The following is a 23,621-nucleotide window of genomic DNA, read 5'->3' on the forward strand; positions in this document are numbered from 1 at the left end:
GTGAGGAGCAGTTCATTGGTCTACAATTTCAGAAATGTAACCCTTGGAAACGACCCACATTTTAAATACTGGGTATTGGAGTATGGTTGCATAAAGTAGAGAAGGTTAAGCTAAATACTCTATTTCAGACTAGTTTATGGCATATTCTAAGTCAACGAGGCAGGTTTTTTTGTGAAAGAATGCCGGTTGACACTAAAAAACGTTAAATGGCATGCCTCATGCTAAATAGAGATTGATGCTGAATAACTGGGGAAAGCGAGGAAAAAAGGGATGCTTTATAAAATGAGCAGCCAGGGCTTTGGTTAGTGCAAGTAGGTACTAGCAGTTATGTTAAAGAACAGTGAAAAGACACGTAAGCTGCTCCCTTTCAAGATATTTTTCTTGGATTCTGCTGGATGTTTCATGCTGGCCAAAGCCAGCAAAGGGTTTTTTTGTTCCCAGCTGCTGTGACAATGACAAAACCTGTATCTGTTTTCTCTGTCACTGTATTTTATAAGTCGTAAAAAAGAGTACAACCTTCTTTCATATCCTCTGCTGTTTGAAGGACTCTGCAGCTGTGATAAGTTTAAAGCTTTCCTTTTTTTTTGTTTATCTGAAACCCCATTTATGTTCTGTTACTTGTAAACTTTATTGTGGCAAGTTGGGATGCAAATGTCTGGTTTACTTTTTTCTTTTGTCGGAAGAAAAGTGATATGTGCATCTGCATTCAGACGTTCATATATCTGATTCCTATCTCATTCACATATTTTTCTGTTTTTCATTGTTAACCTCTGGGGTGGATGTGAAAAATGTCTTCTATTTCATTTTGCTGTATAATCCTGTAGTGTTTCTCAAAAAAAGCATGAATATTTATATTAATTCCCTTAAGATGCAACAAAATATGTAAGAATTTGTTAGCTTCCTGATTACTGTCAGGATCATTAGTAGCTGTATCAGTGAAATATTTTACTTTGTTGTTTCCCAGCAAGAGTTGAACATTGCTGGCTCTCAGTGATTTTTTTAAAGAGTAGGGAAAGTCCTTTTCTCTTCAAGATGCAGTAAATATTAAATTGATGTTCACCTGGTTAAATGTCTCCATGTGTGCTGAATAAATATTTGCAGTTTTAATATCACACTTTCAGCGACTGATCTGACCTTTGATTTTCATTGGCCACAGAACTTTGACTTCTGGCCTTGTAAAGACATGCTCATGCAAGTATGTGTTTAAAGGCCCAAAATGTTAGGGTTTGGTTTTATTTTGTTGCATATCTTGCTGAAGAACCTAATTTCTTTAGTGAAATAGTATAGGACAGATATCACTAGGTTTTCAGTCTTAGACTTTAAATTTGTTCTTAAGCTGTGATCTAGACCAGATCATTGTGGGCCTGGAGCGGTTGTGTAGGTCTCCAGTTTCTGCAACCTTTCTGGAGTTGTAACTGGATAATTACAAGTATTGATCCTACTTGCTACTCATTTAGAGAGCAGTGAGCCATTTTGCAGTTTGAAACAAATGCCCTTCTGAACTCTTATAACTTCAGATCCTTTGATTGTCCCCAGCTTAACAAGATTGTACATGGGGCTACAGTCTTTGACAGAGTAATTGAAATTATCTTAACAAGTCTTGTTTGGATTTGCCACTGTTTGGGTCGTGCCCCATCCTTGGAAGTATTCCATGCCAAGTTGGATGGGACTTAGATCAACCTGGTCTAGTGAAAGGTGTTCCTGCTCATAGCAGGGAGGTAGGAGCTAGATGACCTTTAAATTCTCTTCCAACCCAAACCATTCTATGACCAAGTCTTTTTTCCTATGACAGATGTAGAAGTGGAGTCTGGTAACCCAGATGGCTTTCTTATGGGAAAAAAGCCATTCAGAACAAAAGTTTTTGATAAGGCAGGTTTAAAAATACTTAATGGTACTTAAGTTACTCCTGTAATGATGTTTTTTCACTTAAGAAAAGGGCCTCTATTTTCTTGTCTCTAAAATTGGTTCATCATTTTACCTCTGGACGGCCCCCAAAAAATTCATCCTGAGTGGCTCCTTCAGCCTTGATTCTAGCCCACATTCATGGCCCCAGCAGCAACTGGTGTTAACTCTATTGGGCCTGGGACAGAGGTGTATAACTGTCTGTTTATATGTGCATCCAGAGCTCAGTGAGCTTGGCTTTGAAAGCTCAAAAACAAAAACAACTTTTGAAAAAAGTTCAGAATAATCTTAGTCCTTGTTCCTGTTCCTAACTTTTCGTAAGTTGCGCGTGTATTTCTATCCTTCCGTTTCTTCACTTCTTTGGAGCTACTTTTCTGCAGTATTTCTCAGGGAGCACTGACAACAGCAGTAGCTAGGTAGGTAATTTTATTAACCTTATTCAGGAGCTGCTTCTACATTTTAGGGTACATGCTCTTTAAGGGAAAAACATGATGTCCAGTTAACTGCTGTACTAGTATTTTATATAAACGTAACCTCTTCTTGCCATATGTACTGATCAAAATGAGACATTTTTATAAATAGAATTTAAAATTAATTGTTAACATTTGGAGGAAATAGGAAGAAATTAGTGCATTGTCACCATAACCCTCTCTGTCAGTTTTATCCCTACCAGAAATGCGTCTTTCTTGTGATAGCCTGCTGTTTCTGCTGTTAGGCTTTTGGAAAGTGAGGTGGCATTTGCACAAAGGTCACTACTATGGATATACAACAACTTAGCATTTTGTTTCCGCTTCTTTTTGCAAGAGTTTGCCTACATAACTCAGCCGTTTTTACTAGGTACAGTTTTTGGTAGCATGAGGTTGTTCTTTTCTCCTGTTTTTGGTTATATGAGTGGGTGGCTGACGCTTTGAAATTCAGAAATATAATGCACATGTTTCATTTACTAAACTACATGTGTGGAAGGTGAGGCTTGGCGCCTTTGTTAATGTTTTTGCTATTGATGGTTTTGGGGGTTGGCAGGGAGTGTTCTGGTTCCCATTTATAATGAGGGCACAAAAGAAGATGTGCCCCAAAGAAGAGTGGTAGAGCTGAGATCCAGCAGGCAGTAGTAGCAAGGAATGGTGGTTTGGGTGGATGGTGGCTGAGCAGTAAAACCGTGAAGGGTAACAACACCTGAGAGGTTAAAGCCGCCTATTTTTGTAGCCTTTGGCTTGTTACAGATACTGTTTATAACAGTTTTGAAAGATTGAAGTAAATACTGCTTTATAAAAAATTGTAACAGCTGAACAATGTGCACTGTCTTTATTCAACGAAGTGAATAGCTTTCTTACACGTTTGAATTAAAATTTATTACTGAAATAGCATGCATTTTTCGGAAAGGTAATTTAGAAGATCCGTCATCTTGCGCGGTTCAGTCTAGGACTCAGTGTTTCCAAATTAGTTTAGAGTTGAGTGGTGAGGTTTTCCTTAACTTTTTTTTTTTTTTTTTTTTTTTTTTTGTTCTCCATCTTCAGTATTCATTAGTTACTTTCAAAAACTTAAGTAGAATTAATTATGTGTATTCTTTGGTTTCTACCCGTTATTCTATAGTTTTTCTCTAAAGTGCGAAATACTCATAATTGCTCTCACTATATAACTTTCGATTTAAGAATGTTGGCCTTGTGGCAGGACTTGATGGAGCTCTCAGTGCACAATTTAGAAATTAGTATGATAGATAAAAATACATTTCTAATACTGGGGTGTGATTGCAGTTTTAAAACGAGAAATGTCATACTTATAAATGCTTTTGGCTTTTTCAGAGGGTAAATCCAAACGAAGAGCTTAGAATATATTAACCAGATTGTTAGAAGCCAGTGGAAAGACCTGGTCAAATCAAAGTCCTTCAGAGTACTGAATATTAACAGATAACAGATTAACAAAATCTGTTATCAGATTTTTATCAGATAATTTAATCAGATAAATTATATCTGATTTAATTTTATCAGATTAACAGATAGAGATTAACAAAACAAAGCTGGTTGACTGAAAAGGAGCAGCTTCAGATAACGTTGGTCTTCAAAACTTGGTTACCAGATAGGGAGTAGTAACCACTTGCTTCTTAACTTTTCACAGGAGTGAAGTGGAGCACTTAAGCACTTAACAGGAAATAAAGACCATTTATATGACAAATATATTGGTTGAAGAAATCCAATCCAGTACAAACTGTGGTTACTTTTTTTTTTTTAATTTTGAATTCTTAAGTTTCATTGTGAATGCAGGGGTTTTACACTATATCCAAGGAGATATTTTGAAATCAACACAAGAAGACAGTTTTTGTCATGAGCTCTCAAAACAGTTGGCAGAGAAGATGTGTGAGTCTGATTTTCAAAATGTTTAAGATCTGTTCCTATATTTCATGTCTCAGAATTCTAGAGGTGTGATTATAGTTAGACTTCTTTAAGCCTTTTAACTCTGTTATGCCATGCTTTACCAGTGCATTGGAACAAGGACAGAAGGTACTTCTCCAGTGTGGGCAGCCCCCAAGCTCACATCTGGAAATCTGTGAAGACTGACATTGTGACATAAGCTGATCAGTTTTCCTCTTGGTCTAGAATTAGCTATGTAATAATGATTAAATATTGATGATGGAAATTAGCCATATGTTAGGACAGATGATGAAATTGCTTGAAGTGAAATGCTCCCATTATTTTCCTAGTTTTCTTGTGTGATACTCTTATCTGGATCTTTTGATCAATCCTTCCTTTCTGTTATTAGGAGTTCAGGCATTGGTGCTCACTCTCACCTGTGTATTTTATTTGGTCCACTTAGGTCTTTCTAAGGTTTTTGTTCCCATGCAGCAAACACCCCAAGTTACTATGAAGACAAAAAGGGGAATTGTATTTTATGACTTATAAATAGCTAAGAACTAGTGGAGTATGTTCTAGAGATTATATGATGTAGGCATCTGTTTTGCAGTTGTGTAGAGTTCAGGAAAGTGGAACCAAATCCAGGTGTTTTTTTTGAATTCCAGTTTTATGTTCATGTGTACAAAGCACACTGTAGAAAGAGAACTTAGAAGCTCTCTTTGAAAGGAGTAATGGCAGGGGTTTAAAAACAATTGTAATGGGCTGGTGGCTCAAATATGTAAAAATTAAAATGGAATTTTGTTGTTCCATCTCAAATTGTTTGGGTTCAGGAAACTTGAAAGTCATAATTGTGTTTCCTTAAAACAAAAGAAGTAGGAGAAGCGCTACACAAATGCAGTGGTGGTAACACCTGACTTTGTATGCTGATATCTGATAGGCTGGAGAGACTGCTGTATTACCTTTGCATCTTACTTCGCTTTGTTTCTTGTACAGTGGTTGGAATGAATATTTAAATGTCCTCTTTAAACATAAACAGTGGTGTCTAATGGAACTGATGTGTGAGGAGGGGCTGAGTTTTTCATGTGAGTGTCATTGGTTGCTTTAATTTTTTTTTTAATGGAACCTGCAGTTAGATATCAAGAAAATGGACTATTATTTTATATTTGTTAATTCAAACCATGTGTCATGCACTTTGATTTTGACAACAGTTGTATTAAGAAGGTTGCTGTTGTGTTGCAACCTGCTTGTTCTGTACTTTTTTTAATGTTGAATTTTGGCAACTCATCTTGGTTGATAACTGAAAGAACAGTTTTTATTTTTTCCGACCAAACTGAAATATCTTATGCTGAAGGGAGCATTTGCCATTCTGGTCATCCTGCATGCACATCTATGGTATATATTTTAACATGTATATGTAGGACTGAGGGTAACAAAGTGCTGACAGGCTTTAAATAGCAGTTCTCATAGATAGGTCCTACTAAGCATCAAGTTAAAATCTTACTCACTCAGAGATGAGGGCTTGCAATTTGAGTAACTTTCCCAAGAAATTAAATTTCAGGGAAGTGTGTAAAATGTAACCTAACAGAAATTTGTTGATAAGTGTATTTTTTTTTAAAGCAATAGATGACAGTACTCTTCTTATTAATATTTAGTAAGCAATTCAGTGATTATTTCTTTGTTTCCAATTTGATTTGATTTATTTTAATGCTATTGAAATATGAAAGAAATTAACATAATTTATGAAGATAGTATGTATTTGACTTGACTTCTAAGTATTTATTTTGTTTTTTTGCATTGGAATTGCAGATACTTGTTAGTATATATGGTGTCTGGTTAGTGCCATGTCATTATTTTATGTCTTTTTAATGTTGTGTCCTGGTAGCAGCCAGAGAAAACTTTAAAAATATTTCTGTAGGGAGATTTGTAACTGATATCCCTCACACTGGTCATAATCTCATACTTAACAGATGGGCTGAGTCCTGATGTATCAGCATCAAAATGTTTATTCCCATAGCTGCTGTATCAGTGTTACAGAGATTTGTCTGTGTGAATATCTGTTCCTTTGTATCTCATCAGACTAGGGTTGTTCACAGCTTTCAAGTCTCCTAAAATTAAATGGCAAAATTATATGAAAAATTATTCCCAGCTACTTTCCTTGTCCTTATAGGATGTGGCAGAGGTATAAAAAAGGGATATATTATTTATGAAGCTTTTAAAATTGTAATAAAGTTAGTACTTCTTTCTGGTTTTTATTCAAAATTTTGGTACAGGAGCAGCTGTCTGGCTCTTTTGCCTGTTGAATAATAGCAATGAAAGATGTTGGAATTGAGTGCTGGGCTTTGTAGAAGTGCAGTGTGCCATTGCCATTACTGCACAGATATGTGTAGTAACTTGCTCTGTAAGTGACTGCCCATCCTCGGGGGTGTAAGTTCATGTGCTTGATGTCTGGTCTGCACTTGAGAAGCTTTTGGCTGTAGCTTAGCAGCATGTAGTACTGCCTTGCAGACTACAGCTGTGTACAGCAGAGTTTGCCTTTTACAGGTAGTTACAGTAGAGTTCACTTTAAGTATTTCTTTAATTCTGATTGTAATGATAAAACTGTTGTTTGTGATAGTGGATGATGAAAATTTGAAATATGCTGATAAATTCCATGACTTTCAGTAGGCCTTCTCTTGAAGCTCAGTTTTCTTAACAGAATTAAAGAAAAAAATGCAGAGCAGAAATTCACTTCTTTACATATAGCATCAACCTGATCTTTTGCATTTCCCCCCCAATCCTGACATATAATTCATATAGTTCATTAGATCTTCAAGGAAGCCTGTATTTTTTTCCCCCTAAGTTTGGAAAGAGGACTTGGTTTATTTAAAATTATATTGGGGGAAAATTAGTATTAACAATGCTTTAACCTTTATATACACTGGAATGTTGCCTTATATGTAGTGTCTTAGCTTTCCCCATCATTACTTTTTGCTGTACAAATCATTATTCTGTTTTATCAGATAGAGGAAGATACAGAATTGTGAATATAATTAACTGGCTTTAATTGCTGGCCTGGTCCTGATACAAAGATGTACATTTCTGTAAGAAAGAGTCTTAGAAACCACTTTTAGATTATTACTTTGATCTTCTTTACAACTTCTAATGCTATATGTGTAATAATCTGTTACATGCTTTACATGGACATTTGGCTGTCATCTGATTCTTACTTTGCAAGAACATGACCCTGGGAATTGCTTTCATTGAGGCAAATTAGGGTTTGTAGCAGGTGTATCTTTGTGGACTCATTTTGTCCCTGAAGTGCCATTCACGTGCAGGTCTTTCCTGTAACGTTTTCCTGTGATTTGTATTCAGCATTTAATTAAACATGCATATTTCTCTCAAAGGTTTATTGATTGTCCCTCACCTAATTATCAAAATGCCAGTGTGGGTAGGATATGGTTGGATGGAATTGTCATACTGGAAACCAGTGAAACAATTTCCCCCTCACAAATTCACTGTAAATTTTATCTGGTGTTTTCTTTAGTTTAAATGGGTTGAGAAGATTAATGTTCATATGTATTTTGTAGTTTCCTGTATTGTTTGCAGTGTATTTGGAGCTGAGCATGTTCAGTCATCTGGAATGCTTGAGGCAGGCAGAATAGTCTTATCCAGGGCTTTCTATTATAAACTGATGGATCATTAGATGTCCATAGACGTTGAAATCAAATGTATGCTACTGTTAAGTGTGCTGTCTTGAAAAAAACACTGACATTTTGTATAGTAACTTGAAAGTATTCTCTTTTCTTCGGCTATGCTTTTTCTCTCAGAGGAGAGTAAAAATATTCCCCAAAGATCATACAGGAACCATGCATTAATGCTCTAACTTAATTATTTAACACTTTTTTTTTTTCAAAACCTGAGCTAATAGTTTGAAAATGGTTTACCTTACCAGTCAGACCCCTTGTGACTTGTCATTGATTGTGTAACTCTTACCTCATCCCCTCTGGTTCCCCCTACCCCATTCTGTAGAATTTTAGTCTTTGTTTCTTCCTTGTGCTTGTGTGATAATGCCATCTACATTTAGAGGGGAAATATTTAATTTTCTGATGTGCTGTTGTTCAAGAATGGACAGTACAAAACAAAGCTTTGTATAAATTTTTTATGTATACTTGCAGTTTTGTTGTTGATTTCTTTAATCGGGGTTTAACCTTTCAGTTTAAGTAACTCAATCTTAACTGAAGCAGCATTCTCCCAGATGTTGCATTTGTGTTGCAGTGACTGCTTAGGAGAGTCTTCATGTCAGAGTGACTCTTGGGTGGATACTGGAGCAATGGTCTTTTCTGGGCAAATATCAGGAGACTGTTTCTTCTTTTGAGTTGGTAGGATAGATGGGAGATAGATTTTGGTTTGATTGAGATCAGCATATTCTTTTTTTCTGCTGCAAAATCAGTTACTAAATGAATAGGAAAAACAAATTGATCCATTGACTTGTAAGGTGGTTTTAAAATTTGGTTTTATTATGTATGTACATCATTATCAGGTGATAGATGTGCAGTTGTTTGGAGAGAAATTCTTAGTGTACATTTTAAAAAGAGACTCCATGCATTATGGTGCTTCCACAGCAATGCTTCAGATTTCAACAGCAAATGTCTGTACTTACTGGGTTTTCGTATAAGAAATGGTGCAAATGCTTTCACTTTGCAAATCTTTACAACAGGGAACTTAGGAAGCTAACCAGAAAAAACAGTTCAAGTTGGTGGTCAAATACCTTTCAGTAGTAATCAGACATTTAAGGCTACTGATCAGTTTTTACCTTTGAGCAAATGTTTTATATGAGTTGATGTATATGCAAAAAAGCAGTAAGTGGCTAGTAAATGGAAAATTTTTTTCATAATTCAGACTCATATAGTAGCTCAGCTCTAAAGCATGGTGTTTTTTAAGTTTACATATTGGTTTCTGTGTGCTCCTTTCTTTGTTTTTAGCTTGTAAACATGAACTAGACTGTTTCAAAACCTCTGAAACTTCTGGTTTTATCTGGCACTTGAAGATGATAGTGTTTCACTTTCAACCCTCTGAAATGAACTACTATTTCTACTGTGAAAAAAAATGCAGCTGCTTGATGTGATATGGCTCGAACTTAATTTGAATAAGACCTTCTAAATGGAGAGCTACATTTTATACTAACACACACATAGCTGACTGTAATTTATACAGTTATCTGAAAGAGTGAGTGTGTTTCATTATGGTATCAGGGCATAGATTTAACAAGTTCACGGTGACAGTTTAGGTTCTGAGTTAATTCCCTCTGGCACATGCCAGAGCTGCCCTTCCAAGCTAAGGACAACCACACTGGGCAGTTTGGAAACACATTCCACCAGCCTTGCTTGCTCTCTGCTCATCTCATGTGGTGTGCTCCACAGGTGAGGAAGATCCTTCCCAGTTATCTTCACTACTGAGGTTGTACTGACATAAGCTTCTCCTTGGTAATCCTGTTGGCCAGCTGAAGAACCTTTGTTCTTCACTTGAAAGCTTCTCCACAGTTTTAGTTATCCCTGATGATTTCACACCAGCCTTGGTGATTGCGCAGTTGAGAGTGCCCTCTAGGTTAGTGCTGTTGCCTAAATAAGGTAGGTCTAAATGTCCATTTACTGCATTTACTACTGACATTTTTCTGGTTTACTCTTGAGTACCTTTAATGCAATCTCTCATGTATCAGCAGATTTCTTTGCTGAATGTTAATAGCCAGCGTCAAAGCCAGTGTCCACTACTTCCTGTGTACTTGAGCTTAATTTGTCTGCCTGATTATTACTTGGTAGTGTAACCAATGTTCCTCTTCAGCTTTTGACAGTCTGACTTTGTCCTAACCAGAATATAGGTGACAGAAGGCACAAGTGGGTTCTGTTGGCACTTCCCTTTACTGTGCACTAAATGACTGTTCATTCAGATTGTTTGCTGGCTGTATTTAAGGAGCAATTGATTGGGTGGTTTGTTATGCAAGGGCCTGTTTAAGACAGCTTAGTTTCTTAGGAGTCTTTTGTGAGAGATCTTTGGTAAATATGTCTTGGTGGTCCAGTTGGTCTTATATCAGTGATGTCTCACTGTGCTCTTGGAGTCTTTCAGAGAAGAACAGTATACTCAGATTTGGCTTTTCCTTAAAACAGCTGCATGGTATTGTCTGTGTCCCCACTCATACTTTTCTTTTGAGTAATTTATGCGATTTTTTCCTGGTACAAACATTTAACCTAACTGATCCATTGTTTCCTAATTCCCCCTTTGAACCTTTGTCAGAAATTCATGTTGCTTTTCCTGTCTTTCAGAGCTATAAGATTGAGACTGTTTTAAATGAGAGCTCATGAATCACAGCTACCAAGTCTTTCATTCTTGAGTTGTGTTCCAATACTTTGTTTTTTTGCACATTGTGAGCTTGTTATTTACCTTCTTGTAAACACACTTCAGGAGGATTCTGGTGTGGGATAAGTTTTTCCTTAGTGTGCAGATCTAAAAAAAAAGGGGGTGTCTTTTTCCATAGGGCTTTATCTCCTATGAGTCCTCCTGTAAGTGTTGATTGTCCTGCACAAGCACTTTAATAGATTTGTTATTCCTTCTGTCTTCTGAAAAGTGCTGATTTTCATGCTTTCTCCAGTTTGTTTCTCAAACTTGATCTTGATTGCACTATCTTTTGCATGTACATTACCAGCCAGTTTATGGTCACTTCCATTCCTCCCCATCTGTTTGAATATTACTACTGATTTTGTCAAGTGTATAATTTTATTTCAGAGAATTTCCTTGACTTTACTGTTTAGCCATGTTGTTGTTTTTATTTTTTTTATTTTGTTGTTTTGGGTTTGTTTTTTTTTTTGTTTGTTTGTTTTTATTCTGGTTTATTAAAAACTTATTTTATGTGAGGGCAGGCAGTTATCTTTTGCAAATGAGCACGAGTGTCTTACAAAATTAAGACACTGGTCTTAGAGAGTAAACTGGTTTAGCAAAACATCTGTAGGAAAGGGCATACAGGAAATATTAAGCTAGGATATAAGCACACTTTTTTACTTTTTTAAAATAATACATGTGTCTTTCCGAGTGTCTTAAAAGAATCATCTATGCTGGATGAAAAACATAAGTTTTCATTACAAGAGAGGCAACCTAGTATTGTTTCTCTACTCAGCCTCTCAATAAGAGAAAATGGGTTTGATGGATGGATTTTTGGGTGGATGAAGAGCTGGCTGGATGTGAGCATTGAAATAGTTGTAGTTACTGGCTACAATGTCCAAATGGAGACCAGTATGAAGTGGTGTCCTTTAGGTGTCCACACTGGGATTGATACTATTTAGTGCCTTTTTTGATGACATAGGCAGTGGGATTGAATGTAACCTCAGGATTGAGGTGGAATTGATACACTTGAGGGATGACATCCAGGTGGAACCTGACAGGCTTGAGGAGAGAGCCCATGTTAACTTCATACTGAGCAAGTGCATGATCCTTTTGTGCCTGGGCCAAGGCAATCACCAATTTTTCCAAGTGAATAAACTTTTCAGAATGAAACGTTTTGTACTAAATCAAAAGCTTCTTGAAGACAATTAAGGGAAAATATTTTTTGAGGAGTTATTTAGTTTCTTTGCTTCTTCCAGGTACTAAATTTGGGATCTGTGTGTTTTTTAAATGGCTGTTAAAATCTGTAATAGATGTATCCATTGTCCAAAAAGCCTCTCTCTACAGAAATACTGTTGTACTCTTTTTATTGATTCCCTTCAACCACCTTTTCCCCCTTGAATTATCAGTCCTTAATGTTAAATTTGCTTCTTTGCTACTTGGAATAAAGTATCAGGATGTTGGTTACAGCCCATGTTATCCTGTTGGATTTTGGCATATTCCTGATTAGTGGTGCTAAGATACCTGACTGCACACAGCTGATGTCTGAGAGTCAGTTGTGTGCAACTCTTGCTTGTTTCCCTGCACTGTGTAGTGGCTTCCTTGATGCTTTAAACTGCCCCATTAGGACCCAGATTATTCAAAGCTGATGGTCTGGTCAGGTGTGATCCCTCTGAGTATCTGTGTGAGTCAGTGGTTCTCCCTCCTTACAGCTGTGTGTGTTGTAGGTGAAGGAGCACCTGTGCCAATCTCATCTAGGACTCTTTAGACTGGCAAGATTGGATTCTTAAATCTAGGCTGATTTCATATATGCTCACGCACCTGTAAATTGCTTTTACTAAATAGTGTTTTGGGCTTGAGAATGCTGACCAGGAATATCCAAAATGACTCCGCTAAGAAACAGTATATAAACAAAAACTTTCTGGTGCTGTAGTGTTCCCAGAAGTAGTTTAGCTCTAGTTGCACAGCATCCAGCCAAACAGTAGCCAGGACGAATGATTACCTTTTGGTAATTACCTGTGAGTAACTGGAAGCTGAAGAGTGAGCTGTAAAACTCAGTCTCCCACAGCACACTTCTGGAAAAGCTGGCAGCCCACAGCTTGGACAGGAGCACTCTTTGCTGGGTTAAGAACTGGCTGGATGGCCGGGCCCAGAGAGTGGTGGTGGGTGGGGCTGCATCCAGCTGGTGACCAGTCACCACAGTGTCCCTCAGGGATCTGTGCTGGAGCCAGTTCTTTTCAATATTTTTATTGATGACGTGGATGAGGGTTTTGAGTCTTCCATTAGTAAATTCACAGACAACACCAAACTGTGGGTGTATGTCAATCTGTTGAAAGGCAGGAGGGTTCTGCAGAGAGACCTGGAATAGTTGGATGGATGGGTGGAGTCCAACAGGATGAAGTTTAATAAATCCAAGTGCTGAGTCCTGCATGTTGGCCACAATAACCCCTGCAGTGTTACAGGCTGGGGACAGTGTGGCTGGACAATGCCCAGGCAGAAAGGGACCTGGGGGTGCTGGTTGACAGCCAGCTGAACATGAGCCAGCACTGTGCCCTGGTGGCCAAGGAGGCCAAGGGCATCCTGGCCTGGATCAGGAATGGTGTGGCCAGCAGAAGCAGGGAGGTCATTCTTCCCCTGTTCTCAGCACTGGTGAGGTCACACCTTGAGTGCTGTGTCCAGTTCTGTCCCCTCAGTTTAGGAAGGACATTGAGACACTTGAGCACATCCAGAGGAGACAACCAGGCTGATGAGGGGCTTGGGACACAAACCCTGTGAGGAATGGCTGAGGGAGCTGGGGCTGTTCAGCCTGGAGAAAAGGGGACTCAGAGGTGACCTTATCACTCTCTACAGCTCTCTGAAAGGTGTTTGTAGTCAGGTGGGGCTGGTCTCTTTCTCCAGGCAGCAACTGACAGAGCCAGAGGACAAAGTCTTAAGCTGTGCCAAGGGAAATGTAGGTTGGATGTAAGGAAAAAGTTTTTTACAGAAGTAGTGATCAAGTACTGGAATTGTCTGCTGGAGGAGGTAGTGGAGTCACCATCCCTGGATGTGTTTAGAAAAAGACTGCATGTGGCACTCAGTGCCATGGTTTAGTTGAGGTGTTAGGGTGTGGGTTGGACTCGATGGTCTTGAAGGTCTCTTCCAACCTAGTCATTCTGTGATTCCCTGAAAACAGAGAAGAAACTGATTGGAGACTCTTGGGGTTTTGCCTCTCTTCTCGCTTTCCCCCATGGTGGTGAAGAGCATACATTTTAGAAATGTATTGCTTTTTGTTGTGTAAGCAGCATGTAAATAATTCAGAATATTTTGCAACAGCAATTAGCATTAGCATTAGTGAAAAGTAGTAACAGTTGTTTTAAAAGTGGATGTCTAGCTGTGAACTGGTTATAATTTCACAGTTTTAATGGAAATCCTTTCAAGCTGAGAAGACAGACACTTATGCTTGGACAAACAAATTTTTTTTCACTTTGTGTTTTGACAGCTATAGGAGGTTTTGGTTAAAACTGGTTTTCACAGGAAAGGATAGAAAAAAAGCATCTCATGTTTGTGCAGAGAGCAAATCCTTTTCTCTTGGAAACTCAAGTATGATGAAAGAATATCTACTTGTTACCTTCAGTGATAAATTATTATAAGCAACTTGGGGAGCATGACCTATATTTAAGATTGTCTAATCCTTTTCACTGTGTGATGCTGTTCACTCTTACAGTTTGCTTTATTAAATATAAACAATTCTGAATTATGTTTTCTGAGCTAGCAATTTGCCGCAAATTTCAGGAAATATTAGAAGGTAATATTAGGAAGTTAAAATAAATATTAGGAAGGTAAACATATTTTAAATATCTGGATGGGTATTAATCTCATTCATTGTATTACATTTCTCAGGCTGTGTAGGAAAGGAGAGGGGTTTTTGACTTTTTCTGTTTCAATTACTGTTTTATGGAAGACCTCCAATTCTTCCTGTCTCTAGGAAGGAAATAAAAGTTTGGTTATGAATGATTATTCCTATTATCAGAACTCCATTTTTGAGCTAATGTCTCTAAACAGATGTTGTAAACAAAAATAAAATGTAAGTTAAGAATGTCTTAAATCTGGTTTGACATTTTGTGTCTGGTCTTTTTATGTCTGAAAGTAGCAAATATCATACAGTCCATTCTCTTATAACACTTAGAGCTGAAGGAGAAAAGAAGAGCATTTCATTCAAAATAATATATTGTAGGTAATGGAGATTTTCACAGTAAGTAAATAGCCTTGGGAAGGAGTTGCTTCTAATTACAACCCCTCAGTCATAGCTGTGAATTTAGTTAGTGTAAAGTTTCACTGTGCAGCAAATTTCCAATGAATACCTGTCCTGCTGGGTTGCTTCTGCTGGGAGATGTATGTACCAGTCAAATGAACAGAGTCAATACTGCATCCAGGGAGAACACTGTTGCAAAACTACACTACCTGTGTGCTGTGGTTATTTTGCTGGTTACATACTAGTGAAGTTAAGATGCTCTACTTGAAATTGAGGACACAGCTGGATTTTTGCTTAAGCATTTGTAATACTTCTGATACCTTACTTTCCTGAGATAGTGCAGTGAATGAAGTCTATGCATTTTACAGTCTGTTTTAAGTGTCAGAATTGGTACACACTCATGCTTACTGGGCTTGATTTTGTTGTTGCTTGTTTGTTTGTTTGTTAAATGGAAAATGAAAAAGCAGTCATATAACGATGAATATACTAAGTTAAGGTTTTGTTACACTACCATAAGGATGTTCAAGTATATCAATGTCTTTGCCCTGGAAAACTTAATAAGAGCTACTGTATTTGCGTGTTGTATTTATTTTGTAGCTTCACCTGAAATGCCTCCAGTTTTTAGTGCTGGTAAAGCTAGGTGTCTGTATGTATGTATATCATTGCAAAGAAAAACCTGCTCTCCTTTAAGCATTTTGAATCTTACATTATATGTTACTGAGCTTTTAAAATTTGTTTTTCTTAAATGGGAATGTCTCTTCTTACTTAATACATAAAATCCACTGAAAATTTAAACCAGTATTTTCTTTCGGAAAAATAATGTGTTCTGCTTACAATTTCAGCTTATATTTCTGATAATTTTCTTTCTTGCAGTTGTACTCGCTAAATGATTATAAGCCACCCATTTCTAAAGCTAAAATGACACAGATCACCAAGGCAGCAATCAAGGCTATAAAGGTATGAAATCCATTAACTTCTTTTGACCTCTTTTACATTTCTTATGTCTGTCAAAACAATTTTGTGAAATAGTTTAAAGAATTTGCTTCAGAACTTTCCACCTCTCTTGTGCGTACAGTTTCCAAGTTATGATCGTATGTGATATCCGGGAATCCAGCAAAAGGCTAAAAGTGTTGTGTGACTTTCATTTGCTGGTTGTCATATGTGAGAAAGAATTATATCAATTTGACTCTGAATTCTGTCAGATCTGAAAGATGGGGTTTTTTACTCAGTTAGAAAAAGAGACACTGACATGCCTGTTAACAGATGAATAAATAGAAAACTACAGTTCACCCTTCCTTCTTCCCTCTCTCCCTTCCTCCTTCCCCAAAATTTATGCATGCCTTTGGATCAATACAACTGTTCATTTTTCTAAATTCCTAGCATACCTTTCCATGGATATTGTTCATAGATTTCAGTTTTCTTGTTGCTTGGATACAAATTGTCTTTAAGTTCTAGTCTTAGTGCACTCATTGAAGCTTATTCCTGCCACAGAGTAAAACTAATTGCTAAATAACAGCACAGCAGAAAAAGTCACTGAAAAATGGTGAAGGAAAGAAGTCTGCCACTAGTGTTAAGCATAAAAACAAGTGGAAACTCAGTGTGAAAGCTGGAGAGATAAAAAAGAAGGCAGACCAAATTTATGTTCTTACTATCTACATTCCTTTGCTGACAATGCAGATACGTTTTCAAATAATGAAATCCATACTGGTATTTTGTGTAATTGGGAAAGAGTAATTTGATGACTGAAGAGTGAAATTCAGTGGCTTCAAGTATCTCTTTAAGTTAAAGCCTGTGTGTTGCAGTATAATGGAAATGCTGAAAACTTATATTGAACTTAAACAAGTAGTAAATCATACTAGATGGTTCTACTAATTAAGCAATTAAATTATACCAAAATATTTTATCATGTACTCAGCTTGGAAATCCTACTTCCACTCTTACCATTTCAATGACAGCATTTAATTGTGTGGTTATCTCAATTATTGACAATTTAGAGCCACTGTGATTATAGGTGAGATTTAAAAAAACAACACCATAGAAGACAGGCCAACTTTAAAGAAAAGTGTGCAGTAGATGCTATTAATTAATGAAATGCAGAGATTAAATTATATGATAAGTAATATTAGGTGAACATCTTCAGTCATGTACAGTGAAATAACCATGTGTTTTGGTGGAACAACTATATTATTCTCCTTTATTGTATTGTTCTCTTTTATGTGCTAATTATATATTTTTATTATTTTAATTATTCATATGCTAATTAAGTGTTTTAAGGAAGATTGTGTATTCAGCTCTAAGTATTGGATCGCTGTTTAATACTCCGAAGTTTCTGTTTCTGGTTTTGCTATCAATATATCAACATACTTGAACAAGTATATGCATCTTTAGATTTTCTCTATTGAAATACTATTGTGTTTTTCAGTTCTACAAGCATGTTGTACAGAGTGTTGAGAAATTCATTCAAAAGGTAAGTCAGTTGAGTGGGGGTTTAGGTACACATATGGATTAATATTTTTAGCACATATTAGTTTCTTTCCATTTTTAGTCACATTCAATTTCTGCTGATAATAGTCAGCAGATCCATAACCCATGGTGCAGAATGACAAATACTTCGTTCTCATTTTGTTCTTTGATCTGAATTGCTGTGGATACTGTTTTCAGACCACTTCTACATTATTTAATGTTAAAAGAGACTGTCAGTGAACAGCTAACAGCAAAACAATTGACAGTTGTTTGGCTAGTGATAGTTGCTTTTGCTTTTCTGCCAGATTTTCCCATCGATTTTAAAGCTGAAGGGAAGATGACCTCATCTTTTTTATAGCAGAAGATGCAGCATTTCAGTTGGTGGTTCTTGCAAGTAAATTGAAACAAAAATTATATGACTAGACTAGAATTACTTTTTGGGAATATGGTATTATTAATTTAAAGATTATTCCTAGCAAAGAAATTTATAGCACTTTCTTTTCTTGCAACAGTTAATTATTCTTGGGTAAAACTACATTTTGCTTCCAGTTGGAAATGCATAGATTCAAATTTGTGAGTCTTCCCTGCTTATCTGTGTTGTACCTGATTGTTTAGGTGATCGTTTTGGTACTGAATTTCTTCTGTCTTTGTACATAGCAGTAAATTATGATCAAATTGCAATTTAGTTTTAACAAACAAGCTAGAGAAGTTGGGCTGTTGATGTTGCAATATTGGATACAATTTTCCTTCTGTTACTCTTTTTACAAAGCAGTCTGGATTGCTCTGTATTAGTGGCCTGTTTTGCTCATTAACTTTTATTCCTTGTTGCCTAGTTTACTCAGATGTGCCTTTTGCCAGTGGCTGGACTGTGTAAATATGTTTCAGTTTCAGCCTGGTATCTTTATCTGTCTTGGAACTATTTATAAATGAAATATTTAGGTACTAGTATATCACTCCTGTGTGAAAAGTGTAATGCATGTGTTTCAAAGCAGTAGTAGAGACTAGTAGTATACTTTACTAACACTGCTAGTTTTTTGTCAAGTAGTTGTCTTTTGGGTCCTTGACTCTGACCTCTTCCATATCTGAGAAAGGGATCGCTATCCTCTGGTCCCTGTTCAGTGCTGCAGGTGAACACAAGGGTAGGAGAGCAGGTATATATCTTATCCATCTCTGACCAGTAGCACTTTGCAGTTTCACATCCTGAAATTAGCTTGGAATTGTCGGAGCTCCAAGCAAATGCTTTTTAGTTGCAGTGGATGGATGTGTTTAGCAGTTCAGTATTCATAGGCACAAGAGAAGTTTTATCCTCTGCATGAATGAATGGCAATTTGTGAGGGATGGGACTGGTTGTTCATGACCCTTCTACAAACTACTTTGAGTTACCTTTACACATTTGCCTCCATTGTCCAATACTGGTTGATGAAGAAGTTCTGCACTGTTCATTTCTGGTTAGAGAAGGCAGGTGTATGTTCTTATTGACAAACTTGTTAAATATTACCCTGGATTAGATGATTCCCTTTGGTGGTCTTGCCGAGGGGGTTTTAATTATTTCATGAGCAATTTAGTGAAATATCCAACTTACTAATAACTTTAAATAATAACCTTTTGCTTTAGAAGAATGAGAGATAAGCAGATGAAAGCTAAGTATTTGATGTTAAAGGGATTAAACTGTATGTCTGGATGTTTTTCTGCAAGCAGTCACTTCAAGTTTAAGCTTAAGATGACAGAATCTTCCATTAAAATCTTCTGTAGACCTGACCAGAGTAATGTCAGTGCCATCTCAGTTAGTTTGCTCTTCATCATTTACAGCTTCAATATTTTCTTTCATAATTTTGTGAGGTTACTGAAAATTCAGATAAAATAATTGTCTGTGGCATTCTTCATTTTGTGACACTTAACTCACTGGTCTATTGTTATTTTGATTGACTGTTGTATTCTTCGGCAAAAGATCACTTCAGGGGGTCAAATGATCACATTTCATATATGTGAGGTTATTCCATTGGAGAGCCACACTTAATTTCTTTGAGTAATCAAATTACCTTATTTATTATTAACTCAGAAAATAAGTAAATATTTGTGTGTGAAGCATGTTCCAGCTGAGATTAGGGATATGCAGTTTCGCTGCCCTGGTTTTAATATTTATTTAATTTTTTACTTGTATTTTATTGCCTTTTCAGTATATTCTGTATTATTACATCATTATAATATCTGTAATTATTATCATCATTATAATTTCTTTATGTGCCGTATTTTAAAATACTTCACCTAATGTATGTCCTGAGTTTTCTTTTTTAATATCTGTGAGCATTATTAATTTGAATATTATGAAAAGTTTTTCTGTATGCAGAATGTTGGCTGTTTTGTATGCAGAATACTCTTGTTTAATAATTTAAATAAAATTTCAGAAGCTACAATACATTGAAGTGATTTTCTGAAGACAGTGTATTACATCCAATTTAATCTTAATGATACTCATGTATTCCTAAAAGGATGCCACACACATTCTAAAACTAAAGAATACCATACTTAAATGCTTTGAACCATGTTTAGAACTTAAAGAAAGGCTTGCAAGTATTAGCAAATCAACACTTCTCAAAACATTTGTTATCTAGGGCATAGTAAAACTAATATTCTGAAGTGTTTGTTTGGCACCTTATTAAAGATTATTAACTTAGTCTGTTGCATAATGTGTCTGCAGGACCAGAGAGGAAAAGGGTGTCCTTTCCCATGTTTTCCATAACACTTGTGTGATATACACCCAATATTTATTAAGTGAATCCATAACATAATGTATTCTGATTATGACTTAATTATTTTGGACCATGTTTCATTCTGTCTTAAAACTGATTGCAGTAATGTGGTGTAATTACTTTGCAATTGAAAGACAAAAATTTTAGCATTAGCTGTTAAGAAAGTAAAATTACATAAGTAATTAGTATTTTAGTTAGCTGACGTGCCCTACAAATATCATGCTGTTTGTAAATTATGCAAGTTTTCCAGAGTTGTTAAATAAGTATCATTGGTATATTCTCAACCAAACAGAAGTCCCCATAAATATGTTTTTCTTCTGCTGGAGAGGATATACCACACCCTAATTACAGCAAAGTAAAATAAACAAATTTTAACTTTAATGTTTACTTTGATCATAAAGAGGGACAAAAATATCCTGAGTTACATTTACAGCTAGTGCAAATTTACTTTTAAGAATTGGGTCATGCTTTATGCAGTTCTTTTAAAATAGGTTGTACGTTTTAAAAGGATATGTGGTTTGTGTGTAATTTTTTTTTAATAGATAGATTTTTAAAATTAATTCTTTAACAGTAAGAAATTGATTTTACACCATTTACATATCTTCAGAATACATATAGATGTGATAATTTAAACATTAGGAGTAAGATGTTTTTTGAAAAATTTTCATTTTCCAGGACAATTTATTAAATAAAGACTATTTTTGTATACTTGGACCCACTTAAAAATTTGAGAGGATTGTTTGTATTTACTCTGCTGTTAGTGGTTTTGGTTATGTTTTACATATGCTCCTTCTAAATTACTATTCTTTGTAGTGCAAACCAGAGTACAAGGTGCCTGGTCTTTATGTCATTGACTCAATTGTGAGACAGTCCCGGCATCAGTTTGGACAAGAAAAGGATGTATTTGCGCCAAGATTCAGCAATAACATCATCAGCACTTTCCAGAACTTGTACCGTTGTCCTGGTGATGACAAGGTAAACCACTTACAGATCTTCCAAGTTAAAACAATCTTTAGAATATCACCTATAAAGAATAAAGAGTTTAATCTCACTTTCTACTTGCTGGAGGGTATCTACTTGTAAACTTGCCCTATATATGTATTTCTTGATGTTGCTTCTCTTAGTGTAGGTAGGGATTGGAAAGATACATCCAATGAGATTAATTAGAATTTTGTAAAGGTCATCTTCCCTTTGATTCTGTGATTATCCAGCAGCTAAATAAGGTTTAACTTGAATAGTCTGAATCACTAGTTCAGCTGTTCCCTTGGATCACAGTAGTTGAGATAGCCACCAAATTCTGTTTCTAAAAGATTGGCTGGAAATAGCAGAGTGCAGGCAGTTTTAATTTCCTTCATATCTGTCACTAGTTGTAGAATAGGTAATGTTTCTTCTTATTGAATAACTGCAAAAAGTTGGGAGTGCTAATGGCTTTGTCTTCACAGAAATTTGTGTAGTAGAGTCATTAGGTAAAGTAGTAAGTGGATGCTTACTGGATGCTACAGGAGGAGTTATATTTAGAATACATGCATTCCTACAGCTGTATTTTTCAACCTGATATATGAAAACCCAAGGCACCCATGCAAGGTGATTAAGGCACGTTCAGCCTTTGTGTTGTCTTAGGATTCCTGCCTTTTTAGAGTAGTTAGGACCTCTGCAGGAAAATGTGTCGGGACCTGCAAATTTTACGTGGTTTGATAAACTTGGGTAAGGATATCTGTCTTCTCTTCTGCAACTGAGTTCTGAGGTGTTGCTTAATAGGTTATTTAGGTTAAATGACATTTTTCTGGTCTGGTTTTAGGTTATCTATGTGTTTAACTTGTGCTGCTTCAATTCCACAGTGTTTTACTGTGTTTTTTATAAATAGGCGTGTTTTTTAACTTATATTTTTATTCATTTAGTTGTATTCCTTTAGCAGTATTAGTGTGTTTTGTAAACTCATTTATCTTGCTACTTTGGGAAATATACTAATACAGAAATAGCCTGGTATATTGAAGAATGAGAGGTTGGAACAAGGATGGATGCAAGTACTCAGTTTGTGTCTGGTTTTAAAAAATATATAGTAAATTTATTGTAGGCTAAGAAATAGCATTACTTGTTCTGTGATATTTCAATGCATGGCAATTAATGTAGTGCATTAGAGGCATTTGATATGAAGAGAGATAGTAAAATCTAGTCTATTTAGGGTCCACAAAAGTCCTGTCAGGTTTATTTCAAGGATATTTTTCACCTCAGTGTAAAACTGTGCTTTTCAATCCCTAGTCTTGCTGCTGTGCTGCATATGGATTCAATATTATAGGAAGGTCTTTTTGTTATGGAAGTAGTTATCCTATATATATTACCTAGCAAAAAACTGAGCTGTCAGAGACCTAGATGTGTACCCGGTTTTGTAGCATTTTGATGTTTAATCTGATAGAAAGGCATATAATGGTTAAACACAGCAGTTATCTTTATATGAGCAGATGTAGAATTTGTTTTTCAATCAAGCAGAAATGCAGTAACATTTTATTTAAAGTTACAACAAAAACACCTCATTAATTCCTTTGTCAGGCCCAGAGAAAGTGCAGGGTATGGGTAGATACTGAGCTGCAGAAACAGTTTTATATTCCTGTTCTGGAGAAATGAGGGAAGTTGGAGCCTCCAGTGGACTTGACAAGAATGGCTTATAATACGGACTTCAAAGAAGAAGGGCTCAGATACTGAAATACTGAGTGGAAGCCTTCAGAGATTTCTTTAAGGGAGCTCTAAATTGCATCTTCCATGCAGTCAAAGTTCAGCACTTCTCTCTATTATAGTTAAGTATCCTCTTGTAGTTCTGGGCGAACAGACTTCTTTTTCTTTGTTTTGAACACTGTGGCTAAGTGCCCTATCTTCTTGTTTTATAAAACTCAAGTAACTAAACCACTTTGTGACAGCAAATGCCAGATCCTATGAAGAATTTCCTGCTCTTTGTAATGCAACTGATTTTTTTCCCCAAAAAAGCAAAATCTTTCCTTTTGGTGGAAGTAAAGCTTATTGGCAAAAAGTCTGGAAGCAGATCAAAATGATGATGTGTTTGTGATGTAATAGAATGCTTCTTTTGTAATAGAAAAAAATGTAATAGAAATGTAAGCTGAGCATTGAGTTACAGCTAATAGAATTGTATGAAGTCTTAATTTTGGGGGTTTTTTTTGCTCCCCATGATCCACCTTTTTCAATATTACTATGTATTTTTAAGCTTTTCAATTCCTCACTTCATCAAGAGAGTTTGCAAAATATGAAGCTGCTTTTCTAATAAAAATAATTACCAGTATTAGTAGTAGTATATGCCCATTTTTCAGTGCACATAAATGATTTTGGTTCATAGGCAGAACAGAATTGCATTTAGGTATGTTAACTATAAAAAATTAGGAGACTAATAATTCATTATTTTAATTATTAGTAATGCTTTAAAAATGCTTCATTAAAATAATTTTCCTTCCATGTCATCTTCCAAGAATAAAGGCACATTTTTGGTTGAGACAACATTGTCATCTTTGCCATTGCCTAAGATCAGTCCTTAGTTTAGACATCAGTTCATAGTTTAGACATCTTTGGTGTGACCCA

General features: G+C 36.1%; 1 protein-coding gene across 2 annotated transcripts in view; it reads left to right on the top strand.

The window, feature by feature from the left end:
• SCAF8 (SR-related CTD associated factor 8) overlaps positions 1 to 23,621 on the top strand; it is an 88,489-nt gene that overhangs the window by 4,838 nt on the left and 60,030 nt on the right. For both annotated transcript variants that reach the window (XM_062490046.1, XM_062490045.1), the window contains exons 2-4: positions 15,700 to 15,783; positions 17,249 to 17,293; positions 20,853 to 21,014. In XM_062490046.1, coding sequence (XP_062346030.1) covers positions 15,700 to 15,783; positions 17,249 to 17,293; positions 20,853 to 21,014 — 291 coding nt within the window. The remainder of the gene's footprint in view (positions 1 to 15,699; positions 15,784 to 17,248; positions 17,294 to 20,852; positions 21,015 to 23,621) is intronic.

The sequence above is a fragment of the Cinclus cinclus genome, chromosome 3 (assembly GCF_963662255.1).
Source record: "Cinclus cinclus chromosome 3, bCinCin1.1, whole genome shotgun sequence".
NCBI classification, from domain to species: domain Eukaryota; kingdom Metazoa; phylum Chordata; class Aves; order Passeriformes; family Cinclidae; genus Cinclus; species Cinclus cinclus.